Source organism: Amaranthus tricolor, chromosome 12 (assembly GCF_026212465.1).
Source record: "Amaranthus tricolor cultivar Red isolate AtriRed21 chromosome 12, ASM2621246v1, whole genome shotgun sequence".
Classification (NCBI taxonomy): Eukaryota; Viridiplantae; Streptophyta; class Magnoliopsida; order Caryophyllales; family Amaranthaceae; genus Amaranthus; species Amaranthus tricolor.
The window spans coordinates 11,812,789-11,833,142 of record NC_080058.1 but is presented as its reverse complement, the minus strand read 5'-3'; the positions used below and the strand labels follow the sequence as shown (position 1 = coordinate 11,833,142).

At 31.2% G+C, this 20,354-nt stretch overlaps 2 protein-coding genes across 2 annotated transcripts in view; one reads left to right on the top strand and one right to left on the bottom strand.

The window, feature by feature from the left end:
- The first annotated feature begins 2,223 nt into the window (after positions 1 to 2,223).
- On the top strand, positions 2,224 to 8,318 carry LOC130797352 (protein trichome birefringence-like 42). Its single transcript, XM_057659945.1, has 5 exons — positions 2,224 to 2,676; positions 5,593 to 5,764; positions 6,488 to 6,648; positions 7,187 to 7,345; positions 7,841 to 8,318. Exons 1-5 carry the CDS (start codon positions 2,363 to 2,365, stop codon positions 8,133 to 8,135), a joined length of 1,101 nt encoding a protein of 366 aa, XP_057515928.1. The 5' UTR covers positions 2,224 to 2,362; the 3' UTR covers positions 8,136 to 8,318.
- A 7,843-nt stretch (positions 8,319 to 16,161) lies between these two features.
- LOC130797351 (B-box zinc finger protein 22) overlaps positions 16,162 to 20,354 on the bottom strand; it is a 5,070-nt gene continuing 877 nt past the window's right edge. The window contains exons 2-3 of the mRNA XM_057659943.1: positions 18,988 to 19,500; positions 16,162 to 16,734 (exon numbers count right to left, since the gene is read on the bottom strand). Of these exons, the coding sequence (XP_057515926.1) occupies positions 16,477 to 16,734; positions 18,988 to 19,500 (771 nt within the window). The 3' untranslated portion in view covers positions 16,162 to 16,476. The remainder of the gene's footprint in view (positions 16,735 to 18,987; positions 19,501 to 20,354) is intronic.

Below are 20,354 nucleotides of genomic sequence, written 5' to 3'. Positions count from 1 at the left end.
CAGATGTTGGATACTGTTGGGATGGGTTATCCCACATCGACAAATTGAAAATGTTGTGCACACTTTATAAGTTATTAGAGTCCTTCTTCCCATTGCCATATGGTTTTTGGATGTTATATATCTCCTTGGCTTATGGAGTGTGTGCACCTCGTGTCTCCCCATTAATATGCTGCCATTCACAATAAGCCAGCCTAATTTAACATGGTTTTTGAGCTAATGGTTCGATCAAAATTAAAAATGGTGTTGGAAATACTTCACATGTGAGACAAGATCTCAATCGATAAAATAGCGGGTTGTTGACTTGCCTATATATTGGGTGAGCTAATGTTCCTACTATAATATGGTTTTCAGAAACAATAAACCTCACCAAGTGTATATGTAAGTCAACGCTCTGGACCCCTGGATTTTTGGGTTCAAGCTCACGGGTGTCCCGTGTCCACATGAGTAAGTCACGGTGAGATTATGTGACAAATTGTCACGGTCTAACATAGTATCAGAGCCAAAAGTGGTTCTTGGTATGATGTAGCTCACATGTGGAGGGGGGGGAATGTTAGAAATACTTCACATGTTCCTACTATAATATGGTTTTCAGAAACAATAAACCTCACCAAGTGTATATGTAAGTCAACGCTCTGGACCCCTGGATTTTTGGGTTCAAGCTCACGGGTGTCCCGTGTCCACATGAGTAAGTCACGGTGAGATTATGTGACAAATTGTCACGGTCTAACATAGTATCAGAGCCAAAAGTGGTTCTTGGTATGATGTAGCTCACATGTGGAGGGGGGGGAATGTTAGAAATACTTCACATGTAAGACAAGATCCCACATCAATAAAATAGCAGGTTGTTGACTTGCATATATATTGGATGAGCTAATCATCCTACTACCATAGGGTTTTGAAAAAATTAAACCTCACCAAGTAAATATGCAAGTCAACGCTCTTGACCCGTGGATTTGTGGGCCCAAGTTCACTAGTGTCTCGTGTCCACACGAGTGGGTCATAGTGAGATTATGTGACGAATCGTCACGTCTTAACATAGTATCAGAGCCGAAGGTGGTTCCTGGTATGATGTGGGTCACATGTAAGGGGGGAGTGTTGGAAATACCTTCACATGTGAAACAAGATCCCACATCGATTAAATAGTAGGTTGTTGACTTGCATATATATGGGGTGAGCCAATCTTTCTACTATCATATGGTTTTGGGAAACAATAAACCTCACTAAGTGTATATGCAAGTCAACGCTCTTGACTCATGGAATTGTGGGCCCAAGCTCATGGGTGTCCCGCGTCCACACGAGTAGGCCACGGTGAGATTATATGACGAATTGTCACAGCCTAATAGATACTTATTAGATCCAAATAAGACTAAATTATAAAATGGATATGTATTCACATATGAAGATACCGCAATATCTTGGAGATCCACAAAACATACATTGACCGCTACAATATCAAACCATGGAAAATTGATCCGCCTTTATGAAACAAGTAAAGAATGCATTTGGTTAAGGTTAGTAATTGGTCATATTCAAGAAGAATGTGGGATAAGCATGATAATAAATTCCCCAACTATAATTTATGAAGACAATATCGGTTATATTGAGCAAGTAAATGAAGGCTTCATAAAAGGAATAGAACCAAACGCATAGCACCAAAAGTTTTCTTCGTACATGACCTCTAGAAGTATAAAATAGTAAAAGTCAAATAAATTCAATCAAGCGAAAATCTTGTAGATTTGTTCACAAAGTACCTTTCATCAAAGAGGTTCGAATAGCTTGTACATAAAATTGGGATGTGTCATCTACATATATTTGTTGAACTCAAGGGAAGAATAACACTCATTGCACTCTTTTTCCCTTCGTTCGGGTTTTTATCCCATTGGGTTTTTCCTGATATTGTTTTTAATGAAGTAGTATTAAATAGATATATTATAATAATATTTTACTCTTTTTCATAATTAGAATGAATTTAAGGGGAAGTGTTGAAATATAATGTGAAAGGTAATTAATGAATTATACCAATGAGTATAAATCTTTCTACCTTCTAACTTTAACTCATTCTATTTTTTCTTTATCTCTTAATTTATTTTAACACCTTTCATATTTATAATCATTTTTTCTCTTAATTTGTTTCACATGGTTTGCGTTTTTTAACCACATCTACAAATTAATACTTTCTCTCAATATAATTAATTTAATTTTTCTTTCCCTTAAATTTTACGAGGACAAAAGGCGTAATACTTAAAAAACAATTAATTCACACAAATTGGTTTGCGTATCTCCCCTATAAATTACAAGACTAATTTCCATTGTTTTCTCCAACTACCCTTTTTTATGTTCTCTCTCTTACTTACCAACCAAAATGAAGATTAATTTGTTTGATAAAAGTATGAGTGCTCTTTCTCTTCTTCTTCTACTAGCAGTTATAGCAAGTCTAACAGTCACAGCAAATGGTTGTGATGAGGAGTTATCGAGTGTGGTAAGGCGCAGGAGAACAAAATCAATCAAGGGTTGTAATATTTTCAAAGGAAGTTGGGTATATGATGCATCATATCCACTTTATGATGCAAAAACTTGTCCGTTCATTGGAACTGGTTTCGATTGCCAGAAAAATGGAAGGCCTGATAAGTATTATCTCAAGTATAGATGGCAACCTAATGGCTGTGATCTTCGAAGGTAATTATTTAATCTTTTTTTATATACACCTTTGGATATTAGGATCCTCACCATTATATTTTTCTATTATTTATGCTAAGATTTTGACACATATATAATATAAAAAAGTAAAATCTCAAAATCTCACTATTTCCTATACTTTTAGTTATTAGATTGAGTAATGAATTCTCTCTTACGTCTTAAATAATAGAGAGAATTCTAATTTTATTTGTTATTTTATTTTATACTCCTTTTGATTTACTAGTAATGTTCCATTTACTTTTTGAATACTATTCATCTTTTATTTTTAATTTGTATTTTATTATTAATCCATTTGTTAAAATATAGTGAAGTAATATTTTGTTTGATTTGTCCTAACGCAAGATTATGAATATCAATTTTCCATAATTTTTAACTATGTATAATTAAAAATATCAATGACTGAATAAGTGAACTGAATAGTTTGCATAAATCAAATGGGACATTATTGGTGAACCCATAATTTTTAATTATGTACAATTAAAAATATGAAAAATTAAATAAGTGCATTGGATAAAACAAATGAAATATTACTACTAAATTAGAGGAGATATGACATTTTATATTTTCTTATTGTATAAGCATCCGTAAACAATATTTTTGGTTTTGTTAAATTAAAACACCATTTACATGATATTTTTAGCCGTTGGTTGATTAAATAGTATACTTCTATTAAAATTTAATGAAGAAGATTAGTTTTTGGGGAACGTGACATGTTGGTGTACATGTTGAGGAATGTGATCGTGGAGGACGTAAAAGGTAACCGTTGCATAAACAGTACGCTACCCAATGGCTGGCCAGCTGGGTTTAGTGTAATTTCCTGCATAAGTGCCTTGTTTAAATTATCCGTTTGTCTTGTACTAAACCCTCTCATTGAGCTTATATAATTAATGTATGTTTCTAATTCATCTCAATACAAAAATTTATTAGTATAATTTATTACTATAACTTTTTATCTACACAACTAAAAATATTAATAATAATAATAATAATAAAAATACATTCTCAAATGTGCCTCTTTAAATGGGACACATTACATATATGATGTATTATAGAGAATATATACTTATATCATATATAAATAAGGAAATATTATCGTGAATAATATAATTTTTTGTTAATTTTCCAACAATAATACCAACTATTGATTGACCATGAATAATACCAATTTAGGGGTATTTTACTAAAATAATACCAACTTTAATATATTAACTAATTTATCAATTTTTTTTTCTTATAATTATCTATAGTTTGATTTTTAATATATTATGAATTTTCTAGGATAACACGCCTTTAAATTAGTATTATTCATGGCTAATTAAAAATTAATATTATTATAAGAAAATAAACAAAAGATTATATTATCCCTCTCAATTTTCCCAATAAATAATGAAACAAGACCAATAAATAATGTAGTAGTATTAGATTGCTTGGGATTCCAAAAGTTATATTAATCAAGTAAATTTTCTTTACTATAGTAGTTAGCAGTATTTTTCAACCTTAGATTATGGAAGTAATAATAATGTAAAATTAACAAGATCTTAAAGTTACTCTGTAAAATTTACATCAATTATGTGGATAAAATTAATGAAGGGCTAAAATTTATAAATGAGATTAAAAAGAAGTGGTGAGCAATAGTCCAAAAATTAAAATTATTCAAATTAAGTAGAATGAATCAAAAATAAAAAATACTGCAAATTAAATGGGATAAAAGGTGAATTATGTAATTCTTTCCCTTCCTCATAATATTCATCAATTATAGAAGTATTTTTTGTCCCAATCATATTGCTATCCTTTTTATGTTATTGATATAATTTTGTATTTGCAAAATGAGAGAAAATACAATTACTTGAGAGAATCGAGAATCGAGTAACTGAGCAGAAGAGATAATAAATTTATAAATAAAATTAAAAAATTAGAATAAAACTATTAGCAATAAATATGCAAAAGAGTGGGATAATTTAAAATAAAAAAATGGTGCAATTTAAGGATAGATAGGGAGTAATTTAAAAAGTTTTGAATATTGAAGAAAAGTTATGTAACGTGATAATTTAATATCTTAATTAATGCAGCTACCCCTAAATAATAATTAGGAGTTGGTAAAGAGTTGAAAATGTGTAATAATGGATCGACGTGTAGATGAAAATGTGTGAGTAATTACACTGATTGAAACAAATTACATGGATGGTGAGAATATTTGATGAATGGCAGTTAGTTTGTGTAGTAATGTTAGGACTTAGACGCTTATTTAAAAGGTTATAAATATTGATAAATCTTAATTACATGATCTTGACGCTTATAAATATTTTCTTCATTCTTTTAAATTTGCATCATAATATTTAAAAGGTTATGAATATTTCTTTGGTTATGTGTTATTGGTACTATATATCATTAACGAGGTATTGATAATATTCAACATTCTATTATATTTTATATATTACGATTAATATGTAAGAAAAAATATAGTTAAATGTAAACTAGCTTGTTTGAATTGCTAAATTGCATAGTGAAATTTCTCCTTCCTAAAAAGAAATTTTCTAAATCAGAAAAACATTTGAGAACGGAGTATGGGAGTATTGTTTGTGCTATTTAATACTCCCTCTTATTCATTGATTTAAGGACATTTTCCATTTGCACCAAAAATTAGGAGGCGTGGGGGATCACTTAAAAGTGTATGAAAAACTCACTTTTTTTATAAAGGACATTGATATTTATGTGTTGTTGTAGGAAGGGTAAAAGGTTAAAAAAAAATGACAAAAATAAAAATTTGACATAATTAATGAATTAACCCATTAAGAAAATGGGCCTAAATGAATGAATAGAAGGGAGTATATTGTTTATTTAAGAAATAAAAATAATAATGGGAAAATGGAAATGTTGATGAACACATTAATGAAGGTTTAATGGAAAAGCTCTACTGGAGAGATGGAGGGGAAAAAAGATAATGTTTGTCGGGGACTCATTAAGCTTCAATCAATGGGAATCACTAACATGCATGCTTCATTCTGCGGTGCCTCAATCCAAGTACACCCTCGTTACTAAAGGCACCCTCTCCGTCTTTTCATTTCCGGTACTTTATTTCTCTCATCCACTACTACTATTAATGTATTATCTATGCTCTTCTTTTACATTTTTATTTTATTTAACCATTTTTTATATATATTTCTACAATTTTTATATTTATTAAATTATTGATTTTTTTATCTATTTACTCCTATACATGACCGACAATTAAAAAGTGCAAAAGATTTAAAACACAAAGTCCCTACAATCACCACAAATTACACATAATATATTACAAAAATTCTTATATAAGAAGATTTCTCGGTGTGATGCACCCTATATATGGTTCAAAGAGCCCAATTAATACATATTATTAGTACATAAGCGTTTTTTTAACTCGTCGACGGTCTCTCACAAGAGTACCTCTTATTATTTTTTCATGAGTAACCAAGTAATGAAGAGCTGAACATTATTAGTTGTTTCAAAATATGTGAACTAAAAAGAAGCTAATCACTTTTGTTATGCTATATCTTTTTCAAAAATGCCCTCTTCCATTTAAAAACTTATATATTGATTAATTGAATAGTAAGCATAATTAATGGAGAGATTTTATCATATACTAGTATTTTAATTTTTTATTTTCTTAAATATAATGGCTATAAAATAGAATAATTAACAATTTGGAGTAGTATTATTGGGATTTGGGGATGGGATAAAATAAATACTTAGTTAATTAAGCACAAAGAATAGGAAAATATTTTGAATGGTGTGTTTGATTTGTAAATGATAGGAGTATGAGACATCAGTGATGATGATGAAAAATGGATTTCTGGTAGATGTAATAAGCAATCAAGTTGGAAGAGTACTCAACTTGGATTCAATTAAAACTGCTTCTACCTGGTTAGGTGTTGATGTCCTCATTTTCAACTCTTACCACTGGTGGACTCACAGGTTTTTTTTTATTTTTTATTTTTTTTTTTATTTTTTTAATTTCATACTTCCTCTGTTTTGAAATACTTGCTATTTTACGATTTTCGACAGTATTCATCATTCAAACTTATTTTATATATTGTCTTATCCGGATCCATGTTAGTTCAATGCTTTCAACTGATAGCATTCAACAATTTATTTCTCTAAATATTTTAATAAGTGTAATGGCTAAGTTGGTTAAAATATTAGTGTATGATGACATTATCTCAGGTTCCAGCCTTACTATCGACATTTTTAAAAACAATACTTAATATATTGACATCATTTGATTTTGTTTTGGATCCACCCCTGATATTGTATATTGCGGCTAATGGATAAGAAAATATATAGTCAAATGGGATCTTATTTGAATAATCTGATCGCACACTTTCATATAGTTTAATATATAAATGATCAAAATATTACATTAAATTGCGTAAACTGTCAAAAATAGCAAGTATTATGTAACGGAGGAAATATATTTGTCCATCACTTTTTACCAATACTCTGATTCATTCAGATGGGATTATTTCATGGTTGGAGGGAAGCTTTTGAAAGGCATGGACCATATGAAAGCCTTCAAAATCGCATTGACAACTTGGGCTAACTGGATCGACGCTAACATCGACACTACAAAAACTCAAGTTTTCTTCCAAGGAATTTCAGCTGCTCATATGAAGTAAATTTCTTCTATTATAACCAACCTTAGTTTGTTGGAAAAATTACTTATAATAATTCAATTTTTTTTTTAATTTTATTATAATAATTCCTCATATTGATTAAATATGAATAATTCCAACTTTATATGGTATTTGCCTAGAGTAAACTCGGTAATTAAATGACTTGCTATAACAAATTTTATTTATTTAAAAAAAATAAATTAAAATAAAATGTAAGAAAAATGTTAAAAAAATGTTAGAATTTTTAATTCTGATTTTTTTTATTATTCAGAATTTTTCATGTAAATTTTAAAAAAAACTTCTAATTTTATATTAATTTTCAGATTATATTTTTGGTAAAAGTTAGGATTATTTATGGTTAATCAAATGTGAGAATTTGAGATATTATCGAAAAATCATAAAAAATTTGATTATAGGTAATTTTTCCTTTTTTATTTTACTTTTAATTTGCCTATGAAGATGGTTCAATAAGTTTAATTTCTATGTTGGTTCAGTGGAAGCGAATGGAAACAGCCAAGAGCCAAATTTTGTCGACGACAAACACGACCAGTAAGAGGGTCAGTGTATGCAGGGGGTCGCCATCCTGGAGAAGCCATCATAAAGAGTGTACTCAACAACATGAAGAGGCCTGTTCATTTACTTGACATTACTCTTCTTACTCAATTAAGAAAAGACGGCCACCCTTCTACTTACGCGGGTCTCAAATTAGTCGATTGTAGTCATTGGTGTCTCCCTGGTGTTCCCGATACTTGGAATCAACTTCTCTATTCTATTTCGATTCAACAATAGTTTCACATTACTTGAAATTAAATTTATTCACAATTTATTATCAATATCGCGGCTTTCTTTAATTGTGTTTTTTGAATTACATCATGTAGAGATGTTCGTTTTGTCTCAACAAATCTTTGTTTTGAGAATTGAATCACATAATGGTAAATTTTTGTCTCAACTAGTAGATAATGTGTGATAATTTAAAATAAAAAAATCAATAAGGAGATGCCGTTGATCAGCAAGCACGGCAAGGCATGATGTTTTAGTCAGAGATCTACATAAAAATAAGCATATCTTTGTCTTCTTTGGTAGGGGGTGGTGGGAAGAGTTTCTCAATATGATACATGCACGAATGTCCAAACACATGGACAGGAGAGAACAAGGTATGGAGCAGGGCTGTTCTTGTGGGTAATTTTGAGGTGCACCATCTGGTGCTTAAAGTCTAATTTATAAAGGGGTCCAAATTAAGTTAATTCTTATTATTAAAAATCAGTATCTGCATAAGTAGCTTTTAATATAGATTGAACTTGCAACATTAAATTTTTCAGTTAAGAGCATGATTACTGAAGTCTGAACTTTATAACTAAAGATAACCAAAATTTTATTATATAAGGGTTTTTTTTTATTTTCGCCAAAGGCCTAAAAATTGTCTAACAATGGCATTGGTATGGAGTATGGACTCCCAACAGTTTTGGCGGTGTGGAAGGCAATCTTATTCTGTATTTTGCGTAGGAAATTCGAAGTGATCTTAAATCTATCATAATTGGCACTTCAAGAATCATTGCATGTGCCTTGTGCAATTCCAGGTTTTTACTAGTAATTATATGGACAGAGGTAGTAGGACGGAGTACCATAGAAATTACCAAAGGAAGAGCTTTACGAAATAAAAAGAACATAATGTAAAAGACTTTTTATTTTGAGGTGCCCATGGTTGGGAAGGTGCGTTGTAGGGTGTAAATTCTATACTCAGTCGGATTTTGAGTTTGGTTTTATCCAGTTTGAATTTAGTCGGGTTTGGGTTTTGCCGAGTTGTGGATTATTGTCAATTCAGTTACGGGTCAAAACGAGTTTAGGACTACATCGGGTAAATAACCGAGTCAAATTTGGAATCGGATTGGCTCAATTTCGGTTTGGGTATATATTGGATCAGATTAATACAGTTTGGGCTCAAGTCGGTTACAGAGTAGGTCAAATCTTTTTTTATTAGACTATAGGTTAGGTCATTATTGGTTTCAAATCTAAACTTAATTCGGCTGGAACAAACTTATTCTTAGCTATCTAAACTTGATTCATCTTAATTAAACTTATTTTTAGCTAAACTTATCTTGATCAAGTTGATACAAATTATTTCAGCTAAATTGAACTAAATTCAACTGAATAAAATTTATTTTTTGCCAAATTAAATTTCATCTACTAAAACAAACTTAGTTTTGCGGTTTGCCTAAGTATATTGAAATCCACCATTGTAGCAATTAAATCAAACTTATACTTAGCTAAACTAAATTTGATTCAACTGAATCAAATATATTTTTATTTAGGAAATTCTATATGGTAGTTGGAGGGCCTGACTAGGGATTGGGGTAGTAGGAGGCGTCATATCCATGTTTTAGACTACTGATGTCCTCTTAGATTATCTTTTGGTGTTCTTGCCCTCTTGCCTATCTCGTTTATGTTATTATTAGTTTTTGTTTTCTTTTATTTTGTAGTTGGTTCTACTTATTTATTTTATTTACAGGCATTTAAGTTATCTTTCCCGTGTAGTTACGTCTCTTTATCGTCGCGAGCCGGGGGACTCCTTTGGCCGCGCTCTCCTTTATGGGTATGAGTTACCGCCGTCCTTCCCTCCCCAGACCCTATCCATAGTTTTTTCTATGAGCGGGATACACTGGGTAGAATTATGATGATGATGATATATGGTAGCAACGAGTTCTAAAGAAACTCGAGTGGTAGCTTTTCTTAAACAAAAATTCACATAGTAGCCACATGTTTATGCATTAATTGATTGATGTAACTATATTGCTCTAATTTTTACATAATTCCGTTAAGTCTTCAGGAAATTAGCTTTTTACCCTTGCTAAGGGTTGGTAAGAGTTGGTTTATCTTCTCCAAATTGAAATCCACCATTGTTAGTGTCCTCATTCACCATTGTTGATTTTCATCTTGAGTATGTAAACCTTTAACACCACTAATTTAATCATTCTGCTAATCAAAATCAAGTACACAATCAAAAGCAAATTAAAACCCTAATTTTCGCAATAAACAAGTAAATGAAAGACACAATCAAATGCAAATAACATAAAAGTATTAAAAATACTACAATTAAGCCGTGATTTTAACAATAAACTAGTAAATGAAATTTCAAAAGATTCAAATAGCAACCATTAACATAATAATAGGAACAACAAACCTAATTTTTCACATGTAAATAAACTTGAAAAATATAAACATTCATGAAAAATTACCTCAAATTGCAGAAAACAAGTTTGTAAATCCTAATAAGAATTGAAAATTATACTTAATTTTGGGTTACAGTGAAGGGGAAGAAGAGTTTATGGAAGATAAGTTCATGGAAGAGAAGTTCAAGGAATGATGAAGACAAGTTATTGAAGTTGATTTCTTCTTTGAAAAAATTGGGTACTTAATGGTTACTTTAACGTTTTTTGCTTATTAATGTTACTGAAAACATAATCAGAAAAGTTTGATGCTAAAATGTGGAAAAATCATTATAAAAAAGCTACCACTCGTGTTTTTTAAAACACGTAGTTACCATATAGAATATTCCTTTTATTTTTTATTAAATCTAAACTTGAATCAGTTGAATCAAACTTATATTTAGCTAAATCAAACTTGATTTAACTGAATCAAACTTAATTTTAGCTAAACTAAACTTGATTTAGCTAATTCAAAATGAATTTCAGCTAAATAGAACTTGAATAAGCAGAATCATTTGGCTATACTATACATAATTCAGTTGAATTTAAATTTTTTTAACTAAACTAAACCTAATTTATTTGAATCAATTGTATTTTTAGTTAAACTAAACTTGATTCAGTTAAATCGAACTTATTTTTAAGAAATTCGATTCTGCTGAATTAAACTTATTTTTAGTTAAACTAAACATCACTAAGCTAAATCAAACTTGTTCTTAGTAAAACTACATTTGATTCAACTGAATCAAATTTATTTTAGTCTAAACTGAATTTGGTTTAACTAAATCAAACTTATTTTCATTTAATAAACTATACATGATTCAGCTGAATCAAACTTATTTTTAGCTAAATTAAACTTGATTAAGATGAATCAAACTTGTTTTTAGCTAATCTAAACTTGTTTCAACTGAATCAAACTTATTTTTAGGTAAAATTAGTTTAATCAATTAAAATCAAAATAATTTGAACTAAGCTAAACTTGATTCAATTGATTTATTTTTAGCTATATTAAATTTCTTTAGCTAAAACAAACTTAAGTTTAGCTTAAAAAAACACGATTCAGCTGAATCAAACTTATTTGTCTCGTAACTTAACTTCAGTCGGCTAAATCAAACTTATTCTTAACTAAAAATCAGATCGATTTTTTTCTAAACTAAACTTGATTCAGCTAAATCAAATATATTTTGTTAAACTAAACTTGAATTAATTGAATCAAACTTATGTTTAGCTAAATAGAACTTAATTCTAGTATATCAAATTGATTGGCTGAAATATTTATCTATAATACACATAATTCAACTGAATAAAACTTATTTTTCGCTAAACTAAACATGATTCAACTGAATCAAATGCGTTTTTAGTAAAATTAAACTTGATTTTGTTAAATCAAACTTATTATTACATACTTCCTCCATTTTATTATACTTGCTATTGATGGTGACATTTCTACACTAAACACGTCACTATCAGTAACAAATATTCTAGAACGGAGGTAGTAATAAACTTGATTAAGCTGAATTGAACTTCTTTTTAATTCTAAACTTCATTAAGCTAAATCAAACTTATTCATAGAAAAACTACATTTGATTTAGCTAAATCAAATTTTTTTTTAGTTATACTATACATGATTCAATTTATCAACAATTATTAGCTAAACTGAATAGATTCAGCTAAATCAAATGTAATTTTAGCTAAACTAAACTTGATTCAGCTGAATCAAACATATTTAGCTAAACTTAACTTGATTTAGCTATATCAAACTTATACTTTTCTAAATTTGATTCGGTTGAATTAAACTTATATTTAGCTAAGCTAAACTTGATTTATTTGAATCAAACTTATATTCTGCTAAACTAATCTTATTTTCGGTGTGATTTAGTGAAAAATTTCTACAAATTGGAGAAAAAGTAATGTCTCTTGTTTATCCAAATATAATTGTCCGCGTGTCTAAGTAAAGGGTTGCTCCAATTCCTTGATGTTGAGTGTAGTTGAACATGTTTGAAAGTGGTTGAAGATCTTCAAATAAACCTACAAAATGAACAAAGGTTAGTGGTACTCGAAAAAGCCCTTTCGATGCTTAAATCAGATTTAGGTTGAATATAAAACAAAAAGTAGAATTGCTTTGATAGAGTTTGGGGAAACTTATAACTACTTGATATGACTTGTCAAAACTTACCTCGTATAGACTTTTGATGGTATTTATAGTATGTGGATTTGAACTGATATTAAAATTGATTGAATTTTGACGGACTGATATCCAATCGGTGATCAGGCATGATTATTTCATTGACATTGCACATGCTTGACCATGTTGGATTTTCTTTAACTTTATAACGAGGCCCAATTAATATTGATACTTTGGACCCAAAACATATATAATTAAATTATTATGTAATTTTTAAGTCAAAATATATGGTAAATTAATTAAATTTTATAACAATTAAATTTTTTAATAAGATTCAAATTACTGTTTCCTTACAGAGAACATATTATTTGTATATATGTTTCTTTTAATCTTTTATGTTTATCAACTTTAGGATAATACACACCAATAAAAATTAAATCTTTAGAGTAAATGAAATATCAATATATTGAAAAATGCCAAGTGATGATTATATTACTGAAAATAGGTTTTAGAAAAATGAATTATCGATGAAAAGATCATTTAATAAACAATTTAAATTAAAACATTTACACAAAAATAATAGAAAAAAACTTCAAAAATACTTATTGCTACTCCCTACAATATTAAATTAACGCAAAAACTTCTAAATAGATTATCAATGAAAATATTATTACAAAAATAATTATTAATTTCTTTTTGAATAATCTGTTGAATGTGGTTATGTAAGTTATAGATTATCTATGAAAAAATTGTTTCAAAGTTATTTTCTTATCTTAATTCATTATGATAATATATTTTTAGATAATTTATAAATGATACATTAATGAAATTAAATTTTCACCGATTGATGTGTTATCCAATAATCAAAAGGTAATGTATTTTTTTTTATTCAGATAATGCATATCCTAATTGTAGAAGATAGAATATTATTACATTATGCTGATTTACTATGATGATTGTAGATGGAATATAAACGAAACGAATGGTATTGAAAATCACAAATTGTTACAAGAGACGGTATTTTTGAGGGAAACATTAAATATATGAGCTAAATAGTTTAATTAATGCAAATTAAAGAAAAAAAAATATAAATGTAGGCTTCATATTTTAAGGTCGTCTCTTTGAGAGACGGTCTCTCATAAGAGTAGCTAATTGAAAATTAATACTAATTTAGCAAGAGGTTTATTTGATGAGATTGAGTTGACCACCATTAATATCAATAACCAAATGTCTCATAATTGTCCTCTAATTTTCTACCATGGTCAAAAGTTACTTTAATAATGTTAAAATAAAATAAGACATCAAACAAGAAAATAAATAAAATATATACGAATAAGAAAAAAGACTTGAGAATAAATTTATGAATCAAATGAAGAGGGAAATATATAATTGTATCAAACATAGAATCGTAAGAAAATCAAAGAACACCAAATAGTAGGTATACAAAGAAAAAAAAGGTAATAAAAGTAATGTTTTAATGAGATCGAGTGAAGTGTTCCTAGTCATAAGGCCCAAAACTAGGGCTGCACACGGTCCGGTCTGGTCTGGTTTGACAGAAAAATCAGACCAGACCAGAAATTCCGGTCTGAAAATTTTTCAGACCAGTCAAGAGACCAGACCGGACCAGACCAGACCGTTCTAGAACGGTCTGGTCTGGTCTGGTCTACGGTTTTTTTTTTTTTTTTTTTTTTTTTTTTTTTTTAATTGAGCGAGAATTTAACATATTAACATTCAACATATTAAACGATAAACCACTTCAAAACAAAACAAGATACCAAGGTGAACACTGCACAATGCAATTTGTCTACTGATGCTGTCAATAAACAAGAATCAAGCCATATTGACACCAAGTTGACAGTGGAACAGTATAATCAACTCATAAGCCTGTTGAGCAAACAAGGAAATACAAGTGTTGAATCAAAAGAAGTTATATGTTCTAATGCAATGCAAGTGGCAAGTTATATGATTCAATTCATTAACATGAAATTTAATATCAAAAACAAACACCCAGATGCAAATCATATCCAAAAACAATCAAACATAGACCCTAAACATAAACCCTAACAGTTTTTCCAATCAAATTACTCTCAAAATGCTCTAAATCGCATAAATGTCACATAATCAATCACATAAATTTCAATGCATAAATTTAGAACCCTAATTCGTCCATAACCAATTAAACAATCCAACAAAATGTTGATTCTTCCAAATTCCAATACTGCAATCAAACAGAATGAAGATTAAGCAATCTTTTTGAAGGAAGTTGAGATTATTTCATTTAACATTCAACTGAAAATTAAGCAATCCATTCGTCCATAACTGTGCATTGAAAACTGTATATTTAGAAATATTTAGAACCCTAATTCGAATTTAAACAAAAACTGATAAAAAGAACCCTAAAAAATCAAAAAATCAACCAATATACTTACATTACGAGATTCTACACTTGATTCCGTGGTGAATGGTGAGATTGGTGAATGAAGATTGGAGGAGGAGCGTCGAAGCCTCGAAGAACCACAGAAGCAGAGCGTCGATGGGTTGAAGCTTGAAGAGTTGAAGGAAGCGAGGAAGAAGAAGAGTCGACGGCGTCTCAGACCTGGGCTGCTGGGCACTGGGCAGGATGCGAGGAAGAAGAAGAGTCGATGGCATCTCAGACCTGGGCTGCTGGGCACTGGGCAGGATGCGAGGAAGAAGAAGAGAGGATGCTGGGCAGCTTTTGCCTTTTCTAATTTACGGCAGCAGGAGAACTAGGAAGAAAATGTTTGCCCTAATCCCTAATATTAGAGTTTATTACGGTTTATTGGTCCGGTTTGGTCTACAAATTTAAAAACCGGGACCGGACCGTAAACCGTTTAAAAGAAAAAAAAAATCGGACCAGACCATTCAGACCGTAGACCAGACCAAATACTTAAATTACGGTTTGGTTTACGGTTTAGACCAAACCCTGTTCAACCCTACCCAAAACCGAAGCTGCACAAGCGCAGCAAACTTCATTTTTATGGAAAATTTAAAAATAATAAGACAAAAAATAAAAAAAATGAACTAAATAATCCAACTTTCAAACTTATTTTAAAAGTAAGTTTGAAAATCTCAAACTTGAAAATTTAGGACTGTTTACTAACTGCGAACAGGTCAAAAAAGACAAAATAGCTGTTCGCAGTTACTAACTACGAACATCCCTTTGACTTTGTTTGACTTATTCGCAGTTAGTCACTGCGAACAGATAGCTGCACAAATACACAGATAGCTGTTCGCAGTTAGTAACTGCGAACAGGTCAAAAAGTTAAAATTGTTCTCAATTATTATGTGGGAACAATTATTTTTGTCTTTTTTGTTCTGTTCGCAGTTACTAACTGCGAACAGCTCTAAACCTTAGGTTTGAGATTTTCACGCTTACTTTTGGAATAAGTTTGAAAGTTGAATTATTTAGTTCATTTTTTTGATTTTTTGTCTTATTGTTTTCGAATTTTCATTTTTATGCGCATGTTCATGAAGAACACCCTCAATGCATACATAGATCACACTACTTCCATATAGGAATACATACTTCTTACAATTACAGTATACAGAATCATTTGTTCATTTTTCCCAGTTTTTTCTCTTTTGTCTTCATCAATCGTTACAGTCATACAGATACATCTTAAGGTGAAGTCTGAACAATAGTCAGAAATCCTAATATATTCCAGTACAGCAGCCATAATAAGACAACTAAACTATGTTGGCACCTAAAACACTAGGGCGGACTAGTTTAATTTGAATAATATTAAGGGCTAAAAACATCATCACTAGAAGTGTCTTTCATCATTTACTGGCGTTTCGGTAAATACTGCTGATGCATTGGCACTTCAGACCAACTTATATCAGGTACGAATACAGCATTATCCACCAACTTCTGTGAACTTTTTGGCCAGAACAACCCTGATGCAGTGGGAGGTGAAAGCTCTTGTGGCACTGTCCAAGAAACATCTGGAACCTGTCCCAATCGATCATCACTATCCAAATCATCATCGAAGGACCTTAGGATTGAAGATGAGTCTGAATCTCCGAGCTTGCCACTATCAGCCTATCAGAAAATTCACAAAGATTTAATGAACAAACAAGGAAATCAAGAAGAATGAAATATTTTGATGATACAAGTCAGAAAAAAACTTCCAGGTCCAAGACAATACCCAACTGGAAGATCTTAAAGACGAAAATCTATATCCACCACAAAATAAGGCGCATATTCCTAAAATATCTCAAGACCTCAATGTTTATGTCTTTGGAATTTGTTTTATAGGATTAAGTCACAGCTACAGTTCACTTGTTTTGCTCATAGTCTAATTATGCAGTAGGTCCATGGAGTACAGAGAAGAGACCATGGGAAGTAAACTCCATGAATGTCCAAAGCAGGCAACCAGGTCAGTCAGAAAATATGTGCACATGAGCTCTTAATTGTTAAAGCAAGTGACTTATCTATTAAGAAGCGCGTAAAAAGCCCAGGGAATTTTCTGACAGTGGCCCACATAAAAGTTTCTACTTAAGACAATACTACATGGAGCCACAATCATTGTCTGGTTGATCTTGAACAAGAAACTTGCTGCACAATCAGAATTATGAAGTGGGGTATCCAGTCATTCAACCTGCTCATTGTGTGGCTTGGATCAGAAATCATTAGACCATACATGCCTTGTGATTCTAGATATTAGATGAGTGTTCCTATAACCTGGCTTTAACAATGTTCCTGGGGATATTGAGGATTCAGTCAGCTTAATCATGTCCCTCAGAAACAAAAAGATGAGATTGATGGCCAGTAAAACTGAGAATTGCTTGTGTTAATACTTAAGACTTAAGAGTGAAAAGAAAATATCTGGACTTTGAGAAACTTAACACCTGAAAAGTCCATGTTTGGAAGATTGTGCATTTATTTATGGCTAGAATTTTGTAACAATAAGAACCTAATCAAGGCCGTCTTGTCTGTAAAATTGGTGACAATAATAATATTCTTTACTTCCTAGCAAGTCAGCACATGTTCAGTCCTTGTCCTGACTACTAAGGACGGTCCATGATGGAATATATACCAGGGAAACTGATGTTAGATTCTGTAAGCTGCTGTGTTACTCTGTCTGGTACAGCTTGTTACTGTAAGAATAAAGCCAAAAGAACAGATGGAGTCATGGTAAAGCCAGATCTATCCCATTTCGGTAAACTGAATTGGTTTTCGAATTGGGTAGCCTACTTATAAAACAGCACTAACACAATGTACATCTTCCACCACTTCCTACAATCTCTCCTCATAAGAATAGAGAGGTCAGTTTAATCTCGAAATTTCTATCTGGTGCCATAACAGCTGGATTAATTTCATGAAAGATCAAGGTCATAAACAAGGAAACACCACAATTGTGCAGAACGACAGTCAGCACTCAGCAGCAACAATGAGTGGAACTACAATGGCTGAGGTAATTCTATCAAAGCAAAATTGTGGACCTCTAAGGCCATGTACAGTGAGCATCGAAGGCTCTAGACAAATAGAGATACTTGAAAAAGATATGTCCAATCGACCCTCCCCTAACACATTTACACAGAGGAAAAACAGTCAAACAGAGTTTTCCAGCTGTCGAGCATTGGAAAATATTAAAAACACGTTTATCACAGGATTCCTAAAGAAGGAGTAAGAGGAAAAGAGAAGCCCTTCCCTCTTGGGGAGGGTGGTTTTATATCTTCAACTCTTCAGCCAATGCATATTTCGTGTTCGCTCAGAATCTGACCAGATATCGTGAGAGATGAAAGAAAAACCCCATCACCAGTGACGAAACTACATTGGGAGCAGCCCCTATTGTACTTTTAACTCGGCCCCTTACTAATTTATAATATCTTGTATAAGGTTCATAAGATATCAAAAAATTAAGGAAAGTACAGTGATCAAAGAAGTAGAAATGAAATTTAAGGTCGGTGTTTCAAATCTTAATACAAGATAAAAATTTCATGTTTTGTTATAATTCTTTTAAACTAATAATTTTACGGACTTTATATCTTACATTATAGAATTTTCCCATTTAAAAACTAAAACTTTGAGTTTTAACTTATTCTTATATCATTATTGTGCTATAATGTCGGCTATACCTTCCGCTCCCCCTTAAATTTATATTATTGGCCCATGCCCATCACCATTTATATTTTACATTAGTACAATTTAAATCAGTAATAACTACATAATATTATTTAAAAACAGAAAGGGGCTGATCAACAAAAATTCTTGCAGTACCTCTTCCCACAGGAGAGAAATGCCAAAACTCAAAGATAAATATGATACATAATCACACAACTATAAGCATACCTTTGAAGATCCATTTTCAGGAAAACCATAATTTAACTGGAAGTCATTCAGTCCAAAAAAATCATCCATCTGCCATTGTGAAAGAGCTCCTATAGCAGAACCACCAGCAATGGTAATCCTAGATTGAGTTATATCCTCAAGTGCGCCGCTTTGATCAGGTTGGAATTTCGGATATTCACAAGCGCCCGTCTTTGGCGTGCTCCTCTTGCATGGCATAACTGGCTCGACTCCTCTCTGGACAGATCCCGATTTACTGTTTTGGCTTGTGGTTGATGTAGGAGCACTCCTCTTTAGTGTAGCGCGATTTTCAGCATCGCAGACTTTCTCTCCAGAGTTGCTTTTCCCTCCTGATGAAGAAGAACCAGGTTCTGCAGGTTCAAGACCCACACTTACTCCAGTTAATAGAAATCTTTGATGACCAGAGACAAAACTATTTGCAGTGTGGATGGCAACATCACACTTCCTGCAAAGCAAAGCTCGATCTTCTAAGCAGAAGAAATAGCCAACTGTATCCTGCAACAATTTTATATAGCATCATAACAATTCAATGTATTAGAGAAGGTATAATTGGCAATAATACAGAACATTATTGCAAAAGACCACACAACTAAAGCTGATTTTCAGAACATATTTGCTGACAGCCAAAATCAAACTCTGGAACTCAAAAAAAGAACTCATCAACTATAACCCATTGTGCAAGTCCTAAACAATCTTACTCAAGCTAATACATCTTTTTTAATTTCTGATCAGATAGTCAATTAAACATTGTCTCATACATTTTCTTTAGATTATCAACATACAAATGAAGTACTCTTCATAACACAAACTCCATAGTGCTCATAACATCAGTTTGGGCGCAAATAATTTGCAATGGTAAATTAGCATAACAAGATGTTGCTACTTAATAGTTAATACAAAACACGACACTAAAACAGTAAAACCCTATTCAACTAGTCATCTAGTCGTGCAACAAAGAATTATCATTTCCATAAAACCCAAATATAAAAAATTAATTTGACTAATCAAGTGAAAAAAAAAAAAAAAAAAAAAAAAAAAAAACTAAAACGTGAGCTACAACTCACTAAAGATAACTTAAAAACTACTCAACAGCTACCTTACGCCCAGAAGTGGAGCTAGGTAGATGTACGAGTGTCCCGGACATACCAGTATTCTGAAAAAGAAAATCATCACGAAATTTCTAAACACAAAAAAATTGCCGAAGATATTTTTTGGTTGAGGTTGATATTGGTACTTCCAAACTCTACCTACGCCTAGGACGTTTCGCAATTAGTTAATTTATCATAATTATTGATATTAAGGACCTTAATTGATCAGCACAAGATTTCAACTTGTTCACTTTCATCTTA